This window comes from Rhamphochromis sp. 'chilingali', assembly GCF_963969265.1.
Source record: "Rhamphochromis sp. 'chilingali' genome assembly, chromosome: 20".
NCBI lineage: Eukaryota > Metazoa > Chordata > Actinopteri > Cichliformes > Cichlidae > Rhamphochromis > Rhamphochromis sp. 'chilingali'.
In genome coordinates, this window is record NC_137947.1 from 21,604,318 (window position 1) to 21,623,985 (window position 19,668).

At 38.9% G+C, this 19,668-nt stretch overlaps 1 protein-coding gene across 5 annotated transcripts in view; it reads right to left on the reverse strand.

The window, feature by feature from the left end:
- The window catches only part of grid1a (glutamate receptor, ionotropic, delta 1a), a 299,840-nt gene that overhangs the window by 69,386 nt on the left and 210,786 nt on the right, over positions 1-19,668 (reverse strand). For all 5 annotated transcript variants that reach the window (XM_080868622.1, XM_080868621.1, XM_080868623.1 and 2 more), the window contains exon 4: positions 13,358-13,563. In XM_080868622.1, coding sequence (XP_080724748.1) covers positions 13,358-13,563 — 206 coding nt within the window. The remainder of the gene's footprint in view (positions 1-13,357; positions 13,564-19,668) is intronic.

The following is a 19,668-nucleotide window of genomic DNA, read 5'->3' on the forward strand; positions in this document are numbered from 1 at the left end:
ATCTCTGTGTGTGCACAAATGCAAAAGATGTTGTTTGTGCCAACACTACGCACCCCTGCACCAACACCATGCTCTCTGTGTCAGGTTAATGAGTCATGCCGGGATAAACACTTCCAGGTCATAGCCAGCTTTATTCCATCTGAGAGAGAAGGAAGGTTCAGGTGCCAGAAACACAACTGTGCTACATGCTGGAATAGTTTGTTACAACATAAGGGAAAATCTACTTGTTGAGAGTCTACTGACTACCGCTGATATGGTATAAAATTTTACCATATGCGTCACCTGTGAAGCTGCGTATTGCTCATGTAGAATGTCAAAAACTGGAGCAACAATAAAAATGGGGTAAACAGTGCAGTAGAGAAAAGAAAAAGAACTGGACAGAGGAAATGAAGACAATCTAGACAGCGGGGATATTAGCTTTTACTCCTGAGAGGTGCCAAATGGTGGAAAATTGTTTTAGACCTTCTTCATGGTTCAATAAGTTAAAGTGCCACTGATAAGAAGGAATAACATTTGGATCAAAAACATAGCTGATAAATCTTGAGTAATTTTTTTCTTTCTCCAATCCAACCACATTTGGTAAGTCTGTTATTGGAACATTTTTCTCAAATTCCCATCACTGTAACGTTGAAGTGAACACAATACCTGCAAACATTTTTTTTCTTCCGTACCATTTCCAACCTGTGACACTGACTTTGACAAAATAATTGACACAAAATGGTAAAAAAGTAAGAGCTTTCTGCCAAACAACATCTATTGCTTTGCTGCCAGAAAGCAGTGGATAAAATGTGCGTGAGACTTGTATGCATGCACCCTATGTGTGTCTGTCATGTCAACGGCATGACCCTCACCGAGAAAAGTCGTCAAAGCGCTCCATAATAGCATGTCAACTGGGGCTGCTTTTAAATTACCATCGCCAAGCGTTTGTGACGCAATAAGACAGAAGAGAGTCCTTGACATTAAAACACAATTCATAGCAAGGGCAAATGTGTTTATTGCAAATCAAACTCAAGTGTCACATGGGTCCATTTTTAATCAGCAAATCGTGATCTCACATCTTGACAAGTGGATCAGTTTGTAACACAGTTGCCTATCTGACATGCAGTCACACAGCATACTAGGACAGCCCGAAGCCTTGAGTCAGTACTGGTTGTTGGGCCTGCCTGTTTCTTCTTTCTTTTCAGTTTCTAGGTAATAGCTCCTCCCTTTTAATAAAGTCAATTAAGCTGGTTTCCTTCAATGATGTCTCTCCTCCTGGAAAAAGGTGACTTTCAGGCACCCAACTTGGTTTTCATTTTCTTGGGTTTCATTTTGTTGCAGCTATCTCCAGTATAAGCCACTTGTAGTTTATAGGTTAACGCCTATTTTTCTTCAGTTCGCTATTTCTGAAATTACGATGAACAAATTAGCTTTAGCAGAAACTCTTATATGTGCCTTTCCCCTTTATTCTTGTGTCCTGTGTGCATAACACTACACATGCTCAGAAAGTCCTTTGTGCTTCTTTTGTCATTCAGAAAACAAAAAGCGTTTTCACCAGTCATAGTAAAGCAGACATGACAAAAGAGAGAGTTGTCAAAAATTATTTACAGGACTAAATCATTTTAACTATAGACTTGATGAACTATGTACAAGCTATTCAAGGAAAAGGGCACTTAATAAAAAGTAGTTTTTATGCCACAGTTCTGTTCGATACCAAAGACCTTGATCGAGTATAAAAACAGCTCCAGTGTATTTTCTCAGTGAGTGCATTAATATTACCTTCTACACTTTGAAAGACATGAAATATATGGATAATGAACAAGATGCTGTATTTGGTAGAGAAGGTGCATAAAGCAGAAGACTGAGGCAAAATCAAAATATCACTATATGACAGGCAATGTAGTAATCCACAGTCACCAGTCTAGCAGGTGAAGGTCACAGTACTGCATGCCTAGAACTATATGGCAGTTCACACAGAGCCTCTCTGACAGTTAATGACATGGTTGCTTTAAAAACAGATTTTCTTCAAGGTGAAAATCCAGTAAATTGAAAAAAGAACTGTGACAGATTGAAGCTACAGCTGAGTCCATAAGTATTTAGAAAATGACATAAGTTTAGTCATTTTATTTCTGTACACCACCATAGAGAGATTTTGCATCAAAATAAGAACAAGATGAATAAAATTCAAGACTTATTCAGGGTGTTTGAGACATTTTTCTTTATCGTCTCCCCTTTTTAGGGGCTCAGAAGTAATTAGATGACTGACTATCAAACAGTTTTATGGTCAGGCCCTGTATCATAATACAGAGAAAAACCTTAAAAAACATTTTAGACAGATAACAAAAATTTTATGCGTGGCAAAATAACATTCAGGTACAAAAAAAGAAGAAATGCAAAATCCAGCTCAGAAGAACTGGAATACTACAGAAGACATTTGAAGTGGAGATGATAGAAATCTTTCTCTGGTTAAGAAACAGTCTTTCACAACATCTAACCGAGTCAAGAACGGCCTTGAGGAGGTCTTGAAATGTACAATGTAACAGGATGAGTTCTGAAGTGTACAGAGCTAAACTCTGTGCTCAGATTCAACAAAACGATACAAAACTGATCACAGAACGCTTCACAGTAGAAATGGATAATGACCCAAAGCATACCGCAAAAGCAAACATCATCAAATGGTGTTACAGTTATTCACAATTTAAAGTTAAAAATAGCTTTCGCTTACTTACTTTGAGCTAAAATCATTTCAACAGTCTGTTGTGCGTGACAAGCTCGGAAACCTTGTTTCCACCTTTTTGATGGAAAGCATCCATGTATACAGCATCCACATTTACAAGCTTGACAAAAACGTTTCCAACTGCCAAAGTCCATTATTTTGTTCTCTCTGACTACACTGGACCTATTTAACCATGAGATCATTGCCAGTAGGTACAGTTGGTCAGATACGATATACATTATCTTAGTGCTCATCGCTTTTGTCTTTCTCCACTTCCATTTCTTCCATTAGATTTCACCCATTACCATTTCATGCAGAGGTGCTTTATTATGTTGATAGAGGCCGCCCCCCCCCCTTTAGCGCCCAAAACTCTTTCTCACTGTTAACCTTTTTACTCTACATCCATCTCTTTTTTTCCCTCTTGTATTTGCTCTTTCTTTCTCTTTCTGTGAGTCCCCCCTTTTAACCCTCCTACTACCTCTATGGAGCACCTTTTTCTCCCTCTCACATTACCTGGCAACAGCGCTTGTCACTCTCATAGCTTGGTGTAGCCGCTGCACATGAGGCAGACCTCACCAAGCCCCTGTCCTCATCCATCAAGTGCGCTGCAGAGCTGGCATGCCAGCTGACACAACCCATTCTGTTTTCCGTCTTATCAACACCTTCAGGAAGCCTCCATCCGACAAGAACACTGACAAAAAATGCTATGGAGACTAAGCAAATAATTCATTTATATTGCACTAGAAAGGCTTATACTGTACATGCTTCTGTAAGGGCCTTAAACCAAAATTCTGACTCTGATTTTGTTATACTAAATGCATTACTGCTCAGAACTTAATACAATACAATTAAATTGCAGAGAAATTAATGATCATTTGAATCTCGGCATATTGATCTCCATTTTCAGCAACCATAATTCTAGTGTGTCGGTGGCATACGGTAGATAATGACAGTTTATATTAAAAGGCTAATTGATCACGAGAAAAACCTTTTTTCAACTTATGTAAGTACAGCTCAAAGATGTTTGACTAGATGAGTGTGTGGAGAACCAGCCTTTGTAGCTTCGATTATAGTAAAATAAAGGGAGAAAAAGAAAGAAATAACTTTTTTTCCCCCCTCTGACACTCAACAGAGCATTCTTGTCCCAAGAAATGAAGGCTAAATTTTATACAACAGTATACTACTCTCTTCATAAAAACACACACACGGGCTCCAACCAAAAGTAAAAGTGAGAGGCCTTGGTATATAACTGAGCATGAGGACAAAAACATCAAAGAATGGAGTTTAAGAAAACAGACCCAGAGGTCCTCAACTGGCAGTATTTTTCAATTGGTAACCGTCAAACTCCAGTCTCAACTTGGCCTTCTAAGGTTGCAAAGAAAAGGCTATATCTGACACTGGCCAATAAAAGCAAAATATTGAGCAGAGAAAGAGAGATGGGTAAATATTATACACAATTTTAAGATGTTTGTGTCAAAAAGAAGAACATTTATGAGATGTGAAATATCTGAAACAATGTCTTGAGTGCTTGATGTCATCTTGCAAGCATGGCTGGGCGAGGGAGTGATGTGTGACATGTTTCTATAGGATAAAGAGGACACTGAACTGGGGAAAGCATCACTCCATTTTTTAGCCCCATGCCGTACCCTGTGAATGTCGCGGTCCTGTGTCCTCCTACAACAGAACATTGACTTATAATGTACAGCTTCAAGCTATGCAAAAACTATTTAGAAAAAAAAACAGTCAGCTGATATTCTGCCTATAATGGTGTGGTGTGGCTAGCACAGTCACCCAATCCTCCAACAACATGGGTAGTGTTGGGTGTAATGCATTTCACAGTAATGCATTACACCCAACACTGGTAATGCATTTCACAGTAATGCATTACCAGTGTTGGGCAAGTTACTTTATATTAGTGATTTAGTTACATTACCAGTTACTTCTATCAAAAGTAACTCAGTTACTTCAAGTTACTCATTACTTTCAAAGTAACTAGTTACTAGGGAAAGTAACTTTGGTTTTACTCAGAATTCTCTTGTTAATGTGTTGCTTCCCTAACTGGATACTAGAGGTGGGCGATATAAACAATATACGATAGAAACGATATAAATTTGGCCAACGATAGAGATTTTGACTATACCATTCTATCGCAATAGCGCATGTTGATGATGTCATCAAGCTGCGCCTGTTTTGGTCGAAAGCATCGCAGCGGCTACAACCATTATCGTCTGCAAATTATGCTGATGATGATTCTAACCTACGTCACAGCGTCACGTGCGCTTTTTACATCCAACGCGAAAACTGCAGTCCTGGTGCTTTCGATTGTGCTCAGAACTCGGAAATTCCGAGTAAGAAGATGTAGGCAACTCCAGACTGCAGATGAGCTGCATACAGGGCTGGACTGGGACAAAAAATCGGCTCAGGCATTTTGACTAGAGACCGGCCCGCCATTATAGGAAAAAGCATAAAGCCTTTGAATGAAAACAAACGCTGTTGTGACAGGGATGTTTACTGTCTTGTTGGCATATATGTATCAATCTATCCTATTGTTTGTTGTGAGATTCAGACAATTGTTTGTTAAAAGCTAGATATTTTAAATGAGAATACGAAAGTACAGTATTTCTTTGTGCCCCCCTCTCCCTGGCCCCCCTGGCAAAACTTTGCTAGATCTGTCCATGCACAGTTACCAGCTGTCAGCTACATAAAAAAATGGATCCTGGTATTATTTGTCTCTCAGAAACAGTCCATAACTTCCCTTCAACTTATTCATGTCACCTAAAAGGTAAACCTGTTTCTCTTTCACCTATTCAGCTCTGATGATTCAGTAAGGACATCTCCTGGTTTCATCTTCATGTTTCCCTCTCACCACATATCCAAACCGACATCATGACCAGCAGGTTTTACAGCTGGGGCTCCAGCAAACATCAGCTGATACTAGAAATTAATATAAAAAAAATAGCTGATCAAGCTTAAACGTGCTCCTGTTGTTTAACGTGACCTCCGCTGGTTTCCTCTTTCTGCCGTAAAGTGGGCGATAAACAAACGAGAGAAAAGCTAATCAGCTAATCGGGGGGGGGGGGGGGGGGGGATGACAGAAGAAGAGACAGCTGCAGCATAAAGACACAGAGGTCATGTCCAAATTCATGGGCTGCATCCTCCTGAGGACCCGGCCTTCGCAGTCTACGTGGGCCTGGTCCTCAGAAGTTCGGGTAGGCCGGAACTAAACGGCTGTGAAATTGGACGGTCTAGCCTTCTGTTTAGTGTTGCCGCTGTCTCGGTGGATTTTAATAAACTCGGCCGTCTGCTCCTTGCTATCTAAAATAGCGTAAATTCTCGACCATCTCACACTTCTGTTTAATTAGTTTTCTGTTTGACGTTTATTCAGCTGTGTGAAAACCAAGGAGGAACCCACCCAGGGGATTAATAAAGTTTTATTTTATCTAATCTAATCTAATCTAATCTAATAACTTTAATCTCAGCCAAACCGATTTACAAACGAACAAATAAAACACTGAAAAAAGACCAACAATAACATTTTTAGGTTATCTAAGTGACTCATATATTACGTTAAACCTGAGTAGCGAAAGTCCGCGGTGATCTGAAAATGATGTGCCGGGAATTGTGCCGTTCTCGGCGGCTTCAGTGACCCTCGAGCTCTCGGCTAGCTATCAAGCTGGTGGATAACAGATGTCGCCTCGGGTCTCTCCTCCTGAGGTGCCTCCCCTTTCCCTCAACCACCTGCTGGCCTCCACCACTTGCTAATGTTACTGAGTTATTTTTACACTAGTGATGGGATTTCCGGCTCTTTATAGAGAACCGGTTCTTTCGGCTCGACTCACTAAAAAGAGCCGGCTCTTTCAGCTCCCAACCGACTCTTCAGGTTGTTTTGTTGCTTTAATTAATTTATTATTAACAACAATATAAAATTATGCACAAAAGGAATTACTAATGTAAAAAAACAACAACGTGGTTTTAGTTATATATGTTTATATATATACGGTGGCCCCTAGAGACAAAGCACGTACAAATTCCAAAGCATGTACAAACTCCAAAACACATTTCTAGCATTAACTGAACTTCAAAACTGAACTACCTAGATCACTTAAATTACACAATTGAAAGCATGTGTGTATTGTTTGTGTATTTATACACAAGCACTCATATATATTCAAATAATTTTAAAAAATGTTCATTTACCTGTTACTACCACACACCAAATCCGGTCGTTTGCTTGCTGGCCCGTGTAGCCACTAGGTAACAAAAGCTCAACACTGCGCCCTAGCATCCTGGAGCACTTCTGTTGTGTTTTGTACGTGTTTTGGAGTTTTTACGTGCTTCTGAGTTTTTACATTACAGTTACAGTTATATTGTTACTTTGATTACAAAGTATCTTCAGTTATCTCCCAATTATAGATAGAAAGAGATATGCTTCTGTCTTCCTGCACATGCATGCTACAATCAACTTTCAGGAAACAGATTTAAGTTTTTGTTCCTAAGGAAGAAAAAGGGTGGTGTGTTCTACAGGTTTTGAGTGTGCAATACTGAGATGCTGACTGCATCCAGGAGAGGAACAATTGTATAAAACTGCTAAGACAACATCAGTACTTGGAAAGCATCTGCACAGACAGCATGCAACCTCAAAGCTAGCCAAGAACCCAGAGGGATGTTAAAGCTGAGTGCAAATGTGACCTCGACCCATCATTTTAGACCTGCTAGGTGATCTTGACCAATACTGTAGGAAGAGCAGTGAATCTTGTGAACTGTTAACAGACAGAGGGATAATGGACGGTTTGCTGTGACATCCATAGCTCATTGGTCCTTCAGCCAAATGAACTAAAACATTATATTTTCGGGGTGACCCAAAACTTTTGAGCAATAGTGCATTTACTTGGATTAAACTATATAGTTACACATATTGAGCTTACCATTAGGACACATTATTCATTTTCAGAATTCGCATTTAGCAAAGGTATTTGAGTTGCTTAAAGCATTTAAATCACCATTGGTGAAAATGAATGATTATCTCACAGGGCCACAGCCTAGAGCCAAAAATCTAATTTGAGTGTCTTCAAGAAATATAGCCTGGGGCTGCTCCACTGACAATTAATTGGTGAGTGACTTTGGTAACTCATAAAATGTGTCAAGATTTTTTTTTTTAACCTAAATGTGCATCATTTTAAGTAAGTGATTTAGCAAATGCTCACTAATACAACCCAAGGACGAAGAAATGGGACAGCTGAAAGCTTAAAATTCCACTTTATGGCTCTCTAAAAGGCTTGTGTGACTCCAGTGAAATCCTTCTATCATGAAGGGAACAGAGAGCAGTCAGGTGTCAGAAAAGAGGCACAAATGAAACAGACAGAAGATGCTACATCCTCTCATGGCCAATGTGAACAAGAGACTAGATGGCAACTGTCTAAATGAGAGAGGAGAAGCGCCCAGAATCTCACCATAATACCACAGGCATTGTCAATGTCATGCAGTCTGTTTATAATACCAGAATGACTGTGCCCTGGGAGTGGACAGGAGAAGACAGACTTGTGATTGAATGTGATAGATAGAGAATCATCAAAACAAAATGTGAGACTTCGGTGAGTCTCGGTAATGCGCACAAGGTGGAAGAACCTGAAGGTAAAGTTGGGAATATGGGGTCTACAGTGGTAATAGTCCTTTGACAAACTGTCAGTAGAACAGAGGTGCCCTTTTTTCATGTGCTCAATTCACCCACACCTGGCCTTGTAGACGATGGACTGATGGGAATATGGGACTTAAAGCATAAGAATATTTAAAGAAAAAAAGAAGGGGGCAAAAGGCAAGGCACTATGCTAGCAGGTTTGGAAAGGGTGTCAAAGTGACAGCCTTACGTTGAAAAATATTATCATCATAATCTTAGCCACTGCAAATTATCATGTTCTGAATAAGGCTTAACCTTAATAACATAATAAAAATCTTTAAAAGAGTTGACATGGAAAGCAAAATGTCAGGTCAAATCTATTTACAGTGCCAGGAAAATATACTTGACCTCCTGGTTTGAAGGATAAAAGAATAAAATTAATTGTGGCTTTTAAAAGTGTCAAATGTTGGGGACATCCTGATGTGGAGAGGTGGTTAGCTCTACAATTTAGAAGCAGCTACTGAAAAGACCCAATCAACTCTGTGGTTTAATCTGACCTTGTGACAGCCAGCAGCATTTGTTCGACAGATCTCAAGGGGGAGTGTGCAGTCATAAAAGATCAGAGAGGTGTAGAAATGTCAAAGACTTCAAAACAAAAAATAAATTCTTAAAATAAATTTGAAATCTGACTGGGGGCCAATGTAAGAAAGCCAACATGGAGGAGTCTTGTTTGCATGTGCTGGTTAGCAGCTGCGCTTCATTCAGCCAAGCACTGACAGAGTGAGACCTGAACAGAGCCTGTTACCATAGTGAAGTTGAGATGAAATAAATGCATGAATAACCTTTTCAATATCACTTAAGCAGAGAAAGAGCGTCACCCTTCCAAGTACCCCAAGTTGAAAAAAGCTAGTTTTAAGAACAGCATTTATTTGTTTATTAAAACGTAAAGTCTTATCGAAGATCACTCCCTCATTCGTTGCAAATGGTTTTTATACAACTTTAAAGGACCAAAGTCATCCACAGCCCTCCATAAATGTCCCTGTAGCTGCGGTCCTCGGATTTAAAAGTTGGATTTTTAAAACTGCAATGGCACATCAGACTTTCTCTGCCTTATTGAGAAGCTGACGAAGAAAGAAAGATAGAGATTCAGTTCGTGTACTATAGTAAATCGAGAGGGGGAATTCTTTTGGAATATGGACAGTCATTCTGCTGGAAAAGCAAAAGACCTTAAAGGCTGTAAATATTCATGTTTAAGTTGTCAGGTTAAGAGGGTTGTTAATACTGAAGTCATGTTATGTTTGGGCCCCAGCCTTTATGCATCTCTACCATCACTTGCATCTGTTCTGTTTCTGAATCTTTGTACAGTATTGTGACTCTTGGCGCCTCCTTGTACTTGTCTGGGATCCTTTGTTGTCCTTTTTCCAATCTTTGGGGAAATTGTGCACTTCTTTGTAGTCCTCCTAGGTTTTTTCTGTAGTCCTTTTGTGTCTCTTGCTAGTCCACTTGGGTCTTTTTACAGACCCTTTTTAGTCTCCCTGTGGTTGCCATGCATCTTTGTGTTGTAATAGATTTCACTCAAGTTAGTTTGCATCTCTTTGTAGTTCTTTGTGGCTTCTCTTAAGTAATTTTTTCTCTGTTTTTTTCTTCTTCTCTTTGCAGTCAACTTGGTTCTCAATATTTTTCTGTGTATGGAGGGAATCTTATGCATGTTTTACATCTCTTAGTGGTTATTCAGTGTGTCCTTCAAGGCTACCATAACACATTCTGTCACACCTTTCACATATCATTGGGACAACTAATATCATCAATTTCAGTTAGCTATCAAACACATTTGTTAACATTTACATCACACTGGTGCCTACAAATTGATGTCATCTCATGAGTACTAAACTCCTCAAGGCATCGTATTTTCCACTGAGATATTTGCCTATTTGAATTTTCTGCCCCAGCATCTTTGGTGAGGTGTGGACACACTGACAGCCATTACAAAGGTATTAATGAAGCTTTGATAAATGTACATATCTCCAACACTTACATTAATGTATTCACAGGAGCATTTGGAGGGTGTGCCAATTGCAAAGCTGCGCTTATTTCTTAGTCCCCAAGATGCCGACAGATGCCTTATGCTAATTGCATAAGGAATGATAAGGGATATAGTTCTCTAGATTAAATCTTTTGTGAATAAACGACTTATGCACCAGCCTGTGTACCTGTATACTAAAACCGAATTCACTGCAGCAAAGGAAAAGATCAAAGCAGTGTGTCATTAATGAAACTTGAAAGCCTCTGTGTATTCACGGCCTGTGCGCTAATTCATTTGTCTGTAAGTGCTTCACTTTTAGATTAATTGTAGAGCATTGACAAGAAGCTAATCAGAATGCAAGTGAGGGTTTTGACTTACAGGAGGTTGAGGCTTTTTCCTATGGTATTTGCTCACAATAGATAGAAAGATTAAATAAATGAGCGCAGAGGATTGAGGATAAACAGAGGTGAAATAAAGTCCTGTCAGGGTAAAACCTTTGACGACACACGAAGTATATGTACACAATTACATTACAAACACAAGTATCATAACATGTCTTTCCTATCATCCAGCACGCTGAAAATGCACTGAGCTACAATGGCAATAAAAAGACAAATATGGACTAATTTTAGGTTTTGCTTTTGTAAAGCCAATCACTACATCAGCATGGCCTGTTTTCATTTCCCACAGCTCAACCGTAGCATTTAATAGTTTAACATTTAAATCTTTCACAATATGAAACATTCGTACCAAGTGAAAATAGCGCCTTCCGTAGTGTTCCGAAAACAAGAATAAATAAAGGCTCAGCTGAAAATAGTTATCACTACCGCCCAATCTATTAGTATTAAATCTCTGCAATGCCTAAGTAATTACTTTCCATGGATTAGTTTTGTGGACTATAGTAATACCATAACTTGTCTTATGTTCACGTCAAATATCATTAAAGGAAATTTCCACTAAGCAAATATAATGGACTTAATAAACCATTACCTTCTTTAATCTTGTATTTACCAGACAGATGGATGCTACAGGTAAGATAAACTCAAACAAAAAGATTTTTCTATTGTGTAACTGGCATAATTTCTTTATCTGCAACCATATTTTAATGTCCCTTTTCCTTTTGTACCCTTCGAGGTCAAACCTTTTCAAGTCTGTTTGAAATCTTCTGGAAAAATCTTTATCAGCGTGTATCTGTCCTTGCCAGAAGAGCAGAAGATTGAGTGTCAGACCTCGATGCCTTTGCTGGCCAGAATAAGCCATTCAACTCAGTTTTATTTTGCCATATTTCTTCACTGTGTCCAGCAATTCCAGTGCCACACAAGCCCATTCTTCAAACATGCTTATGCAGTACATTACATAATCTTTCAACACGCTTTGACAAAACTCCCAACAAATAATTAAAGGACACCTTTCACTTCAGACACCCTTTAACAGAGAGAACGCAGGAAAACTTGTTTATTTTCATGCAGCAGTTTATGTTTTTAAAACTGTTTTGAGGAATGGCCAGCTAATTAACTAATGAACTTTGGACTTACTGAGGTGAGATTAAAGGCAGAAAAGATGTCTGCTGAGTTAGATATATTGCCTTCTGTTTTACACATCCATCTCTAATAAGCAAATATGATCTAGAAGGAGCAAATAGTGGTGGTATTACTAAGAGCTTCCAAATTGGGATACTATGACCCAGAATGAGTTGAGAGAGAATCCTCTGTGGATACACACAGCTTATTTTATCTGAACTGTTGATCTTTTCAGCATTAAGGAACAAATTGTTGTTTATTATTGTTTTATTGTAGAAATGCTGGTTATATTGTGTAATTATTTACAGCATTCTATGTTTTCTTGAGTGGCTTTTAAAGTCCTAGAGACCATCTTTCAATGGAATACCAACAGTCACAATCATCTATATTTGGCCTACCAAGTCATGTTTTGCTTGACAAGTACTGTTGTACTTTCCAACAAGGGTACTTGATGGAGAAATCCGTGTTGCCAAGTACAACAGTAAGACGTTTCTTGTAGTTGGTCAACACATCTAAGTGTTGATTTTGGCCTACAACTTCTTACAGAAACTCTCTAAATCCTTTAAATTTCTTGGCTCTTGATTGACAACTCAAAGTTTCAGCTGCCTCCACAGATCTTCTGTAGGACTGAGGTCTGGAGATTCCATAACCTCATTGCGCTTCTTCTATAGCCAGTCTTGTTTATCCACTTTGTTGCCTTGGTGGTATGTTTTGGGTCATTGCCATGTTGAAAGACCCATCCAGGATGCATGGATTTTGAGGAAAAAGGGGTTCTTGTCCATGATTTTTTAGTTCAAGGGCTCATCTATTGGCTGCTCAATGTGGTAAAGTAATTATGTTGCCTTAGCAGAAAAACAAGCCAAAGCATAATGCTTGCACCTCTGTGCTTGACTGTGGAGATGGTGTTCTTTGTCAACCGTCACCTTCTCACCAAGCTTCTTGCTGATGATCTTGTAGCCTATTCCAGCCTTGTGCAGGTCTACAATCTTCTCCGTATTAGAGCTCTTTGGTCATGCCCATGGTGGTGGAGCGGATGGAATGGATGCGATGTATACTTTAGGAGTATCTGTATTGTCAATATAATGTCATGTCCACTCTGTGGGAGCCAGAATTCTGGCTGGGTATGGGATCAAATATTTATTTCACTCAATGACATGCAAATCAATTTTTGTAGTTTTATTAATGTGCTTTTTTTTTGGATTTTTGGGTGATATTCTGTCTACCTTCATTAAAATAAAACACCTATAAAAATTAGAGAATTTTTTTTTTCCTTTCTAAGTGCACAAACTTAAAATTCAGCAGGGGCTCAATTAATTATTTCCCTCACTACTAGTGTACTTTTTTTCATTTGCTTCAGATTAAGGGTGTCAGGAAATGCTTTTCTTTTTATGGATCATTATCTCTATGCAGCATTTGTTTTTCCTCTTGGTGTTTGACTACAACACTTTGTTGTTGCATCCATTATTGAAAAACAAAGCAAAACAAGAGTCAATAACACAGCCTACCTGGTGGACGAACACCTGTGCACCTCGAGGGCTCATGAGCAACACGGCCCTCCGTAAAGTGTCCCGGTACCGGTTGAGTTCCTCAGTGCGCATCGTGTTGAAGAGGTCACTAAATACCCGACTAACGTTCCGGTCCACCCTCTGCAAGGAAACATCTAGACCCAGCCGAGACGCCTGGTCCATAAAGGTTTGCAAACCTCGGATATCTGATGGTAGACAAAAGATGGTATGAAAATATGATATGGGTGAAAATGCAAAAACACAAACAAAAAGAGAGGAAGAAAAAACACTTTGAGAGTTGCTGTCTTATGTGGTGCTATATTCGAGGAACATTTAATCACAAGCTGCACTTTCAACCTCTGCACACACAGAGTATATTCTCAGGCTTCATTCCAAAAGGCTTAAAGGCAGGTTTCTTTCTTTGCTCCTGATCTAAAGCGTGACAAAACACAACAAGCACTCCTGTCTGTCTGTTTCGTGGGGTTTACAGGATATGAAACTGCAGGCAGGTGTTGCGGTCCCCAGAGATCTTTGTGTGTGTCTATGTTCGCTATAAAGGAAAGCACTTTAAAATGCCTGCATTGCACATACAAATCAGAGGTGATGTGCAGCAGTGAGTTCACAATAAGCACACCAATCCCAGCAGTCACAGGGGGGAGCAGCTGCCCAGCATGTGCCAAGTCATGCTGCATTGTTAAAGAGAGGTTGGGCGAAATCGCTGGGGCCAGACCTCTTTCTGTGTCCAGTGTGTGTCTGTGTGCGTGCATGATTAGGTTCCTACTGTTGCATCAGTGAAGGTTTGATGAGTCATCGAGTGCTCTAGTGCTTTAGTACTCAGAATGGACAAAATACAGGGGCATATGCACAAATGTAAATGAGGCTGAAGAAATTCACAGAACCCATTGTACCCATTTTTGTTTATATTTTTGCTACTGAGGGCCAAAATCAGAAATTAGGCCAACCCCCCCCCCCCAAAAACCCCCCAAAAAACAAAAAAGAAAATCTATCCTGAGCACAGATGCAACATCTTAGTATATCGACCCTGTTTCTTAGTCTATATCTTGAGGCAAACTGCAGCGGAAATATGTACCAAATGAGACAAATCATAAGAATTAGATGGAAAGGTTTTTTTTCCTAAAATTGCTGCAGTGAAGTCTATTTTGAGGGTTAACATAAATAATCACAGTTGCTCGTGGATTCTCCTCAGAATGTTCAAAGGGCAGAACAAAAGAGGAAATTAAATCATTCATCATTTTGAGGCATCCCTAAACTTACAGAGAAGCATTCTTTGAAAACTCTTTCACTTGAAACCGCACACTTTCTTTTTTTTGTCCCATTTTCTTTGCATACAAACCTAATCATGGTTTCACAACTCGACCCTTACAATTCATTTGGCTACATGAAGTAATTAGATATCTCTATATGCAATACCCAGCTGCAGTAACTGACTAACACTGACTTTAACTTTGCATTCACTGCATGTGTTGCTGATGAGACAATCAGCAATTATGGATAATTCCAGGTAATAATAATAATAATAATGGATTGGATTTATATAGCGCTTTTCAGGACCCCTCAAAGCGCTTTACAATACCACTATTCATTCACTCTCACATTCACACACTGGTGAAGGCAAGCTACAGTTGTAGCCACAGCTGCCCTGGGGCAGACTGACAGAGGCGAGGCTGCCATATCGCGCCATCGGCCCCTCTGGCCATCACCAGGTGAGGTGTCTTGCCCAAGGACACAACGACCGAGACTGTCTGAGCCAGGGTTCGAACCGGCAACCTACCGATTACCCAACTCTTGAGCCACAATCGCCCGGGAATGATTGCTATTATTCTATCAGTGAGTTTCTCAATTTTATGAGAACCTGCACCTCTGATATTGCTGACAAGACCAAAACATATTTGTAATCGACCACCATTGTGCACCAATATCTACATTTGCTGGACAGGTTTGCATCTGAAAACTGTCAAATTGACACAGGAAGGCTGTAAATTACACATTTCATCCAACAAGGATCTTGTCATATGCAGTTAAACATATATTTTGTTTTGTGTAGTGGTATAATTACAGTGTGAGACCAAGAGAAAGAGGAGGGCAGATAGTCATATTTTAACCCCTGATTAGCCACCACCACTCGTTATTATTCCATGTACTGTGTTTTAGACAGACGGTATATATTATAGTTATTATTTTACTGTTAGAAGATGTTTCATAAGTGGCATCATATTTATCATCACTACATTGTTTGGGAAAATGAACCAAAATACAGGCTAATGAGGGTATTTGTGCTGTAAGATTACCTGTATTGATTTAAAATGAATAGTAATACTTTGATGCTAAGCCCCTGCTTAAATGTATCTACTCGCAAAAGCGATCAGATCTCTAACAGAGGCCTCTAACTAATATATGCTACAAAGAGAGTATAAATGGGTAGAATTTCTCTAAACTGAAGTCACTCGATAAGGAGACAAATTATTATGGATGCTTTTTATTAGTCATTCCAAGAGCTTTGTTAACTCTACTGACTTGAGATTTCTGAGATGTGGGGAATATTTTGTATCATAATCCAATTTCAAAATCTAAAAGAGAGTCTGAACAAAAATGTATATTTTACATTTATGAATGAGATGGAATTCTGCAGATCTTTAATCAACAAATGCCAGATTAACGCAATGCAGATTTCATCAATACCACAAAAGATCTGGAGGAACTGGTCAACACTCCATAACAGGAAGATAAACTGTTGTCTGAAAACTTGTAACATGCTGTAACAAAACAAAAATAAAAAAATACAAAAAAAAGGTTTATAATCCCATGAAGAGCAAAGGGAAAGCTACCATGCGATAACTATTCTATGAACTGATAGAAAAATTGGACTTCAAAGTCAACATTCAAACCCATAGCAAATGTTTCCACGGGGAAACCGTGTCAGCCATGGATACGGCAGCAGAAAAGAGGATTAACGTGGAATTAAAGGTCTGATTTTTGGACATGTTTACCCAAGCGTAATTTCTGAACACAAATCTGCAACTGAAAGTTTTAGATATCAAAACTTGACCCTTGCGCAGACTCCCTTTATCAGTCCCCCCCCCCCACCCCCCCCCCCCCCCATTTTTACTCTGGAAACTTACCAACTACTCTTGTTTTCTGTCTGGCCCTCACATATCTTTTTTAATAATGGTATGAATCTTTTTTTAGAGCAGTTGGAAAAGATAGATTGAGAGAGACTAAGAAAGGCCCCATGAAAATGCTCTAACATTCATTTCAGCTCTAACTTACATTGAAACTAAAGCGGGACTCCCTTTTGGATTGAAGCAATGCTGAAATGAGCACATCATGATCAAAGGGCTCAGAGGTTTTTACTGAGCCGTCAAGCTGCGCTCCAATTCAAGCGGAAAAGCTTGAGAAATGGCTATGCTACCAGCTTATGTTTACTCAAAATTGAGATGAGTCTGTTTAAGTAATCAGTGTTATTCTTGCAACAATAACGTCAGTTAATTATATGCAATACAGATTTTTTTTTTGCAGATTTGTAATGTTTCAGACACTGAGTGTTATGCACAGCAATTACAGCTACACAGAGAGAAAGGGAGCGAGGCAGAAAGGGAGAGCGAGAGAATGGGACATTCTCTTCACATTCTTCTTCCTGGGTCTATATTTAAGTGCTTTAAGCTGAATTTGTCTTTATTCATTCTCTGACTGAAAAGATATATTTTCTATGATATCCAGATTTACTGCCATATCTATACAGCAGTAAATCTGTTAATCATGGTTTCATTCTGAAGCACTGCCCATCCATCCCTTTATCCAATTCAAGGTTGTGGAGGGGCTGGAGCTCATCCCAGCTGATAATGGGTAAGAAGCGGGATACACCCTCGATGGGATAGATGGGTCTATCATAGGGCTAAAGTAGAGAAACAGGCAGATATTCACTTTCCCATTCACACCTACAGCCAGTTTAAAATCATCAGTTAACCTACTGTAATATGGATGACTTTGGACTGTGGGAGGAAGGTCTGAGGTGGCCAGAAGGTTTGAACTAAGGCAACAGTGCAACCTTTTGCACCACCATACCACCCACTTACCACTGTGCACTGCGTCTGATAGCAGTTAAATCTAAGCAAGTTCTGAAAAAAAGGCATAGATTCCTTTAAAAAACAACATTTAGTCCTATTTTCTCTGAATAACATAAGCATGTGCATTGAAAGGTTTGTTTGTTGCTGTAAGAAGACAGTGATCAGTACATGATCAGTACAATTATTAATGGGACATCTTGGAAACTATAATAATAAAAACAATCCTACACAATTTAATGAACTGGGCTGCAGACTAAACATACCTGCTGAATCTCTATGAATTTGTGATGCAAATCTTTCATATAAATCTGTTTTTGTATTTTCTGTTTTAATTTGATATTTACACTTAAGCTTATTTAATGTTTGGTTCTGATATATTTGCCTTTTTATTGTGCACTTTCTGAAAACCCCTGTTTGCTGTCATTCTTTGTATGAGTAAGAACATGTTGCATCACTTTGTTTTGACAGTAAAAAAAAAAAGAGGAATGGAAGCACAATCATTAATACAGTTCTAATATGAAGAGTCTGGTCTAAATAGGAAGTGGACGGGGAAGACTGAAATGGACATACAGCCTTGGAATGATTATTACCTCAGCCCGGACTCTGTGAATGGACTCAAATACTGAACAGTGAGTGCATTTCTGGCTTACATCACCATCACATGTGTCTAAGAGTGATACAATCAATCACCCTACATGCATTTTGCTTTTGGGATTATACAGCTTTGTGTACTTAGAATGGAGAAAGATCAAAATGCAACAACTGGAATAATAACACAGAATAGCAAGGCTTGATAAATAAAAAGTGAAAAATCAGTATTTGCACAATATACAAGGATTAAATTAGTTTTTGTTTTTTTTGTCAGAGGCCCAACTTATTATTATCCCGAACTTTAACTTACTGGCTAAACAAATCATGATTATCAATTAATAACTGGGAAAATAAAGCATATTTTTAAGGAAAATATTAATGTCTGACCATGTATGATTTCTTTAGTTGATGTCAATTAGAAATCAGCAGCTGCTATTTATGCGAATAACTGAGAAATAACCACAAATAATGTTTTTACATTTTCTGCTCCCTATGTTTTTCTTCTGTTTTTTATTATTGGTACTTTGGGAGCTTTAAACATGTAAAAGTATTCCTTTACTGCTATGTACTGTCACTGGACACCTCTGTAGTTACACCATGCTAGTGTTGGACTGGACTGTCTTTTGCCTTCAGAACTGCCTTAATTCTTCATGTCATAGATTCAATGAGGTACTGGAAATACTCTTAATACTCTATCTATCTATGCATGCCAAATTCTGGCTCTACTATTAAAATGTTACCACAGAAATTGAGACACATAAGGCCAGGCAACATTTCTCCAATCGTCTTTTGTCCAGTTTTGGGGCTTGTACAAACTGTAGCCCCAGTTTTAGTTTTTTTGCAGACACGAAGGATATCTGATGTGTTCATCTCCTGCTGCAGTCCATCTGTTGACATGTTGTGTGTTCAGAGATGCTCTTCTGCGTACTTTGGTTGTAACAAGTGTTTATTTGATTTATTGTTGCCATCCAATCACCTTCCCCCAGTCTGCCATTCTCCTCTGACATCTGCCATCAGAAAGGTATTTACATCTATAGAACTGCTGATCACTGGTTATTCTCTCTTTTTGGACCATTCTCAGCAAACTCTAGAGATTGCCCTGTGGGAATATCCAATTAAATTAAATTAACAGTTTCTGACATACTCCGACCACCCTGCCTGACACTAACAACCACGACATGTTCAGAGTATCTCTTTCTTTCTTCCCCTACTGATGTTTAACATGTCTACACGTCTCAACGGAGTTGCTGCGAAGTGATTGACTTCTTTGTATTAATGAGAAGCTGAGCAGCTATACCTTATGAAATGACCAGTAAGCGCGTATACACTCTATTGTCTATTATTATTTAAATATTCTCTGTATTATCTTCTATTACTTTTCCACTTTAATTTATTTTTTAAATCACTCTCTACTCTTATTAGAGCCAATAAATGGAGGTCATATGTACTTTTACTCCCTGTGAAATTAGCTGTTATGTTAGCTGGCAGTGTTAAAGACCTTGTGGTGTAAATGTAGTATTAATAGAGATGAAATCAGGCAACACAATAAGACATGCATTAAAAAAGGACATGACGTAGAAGTCTTCCATACGTTTCCTATGATGTGCTGCAGGCTTGCTAAAAACTCCATGGGAA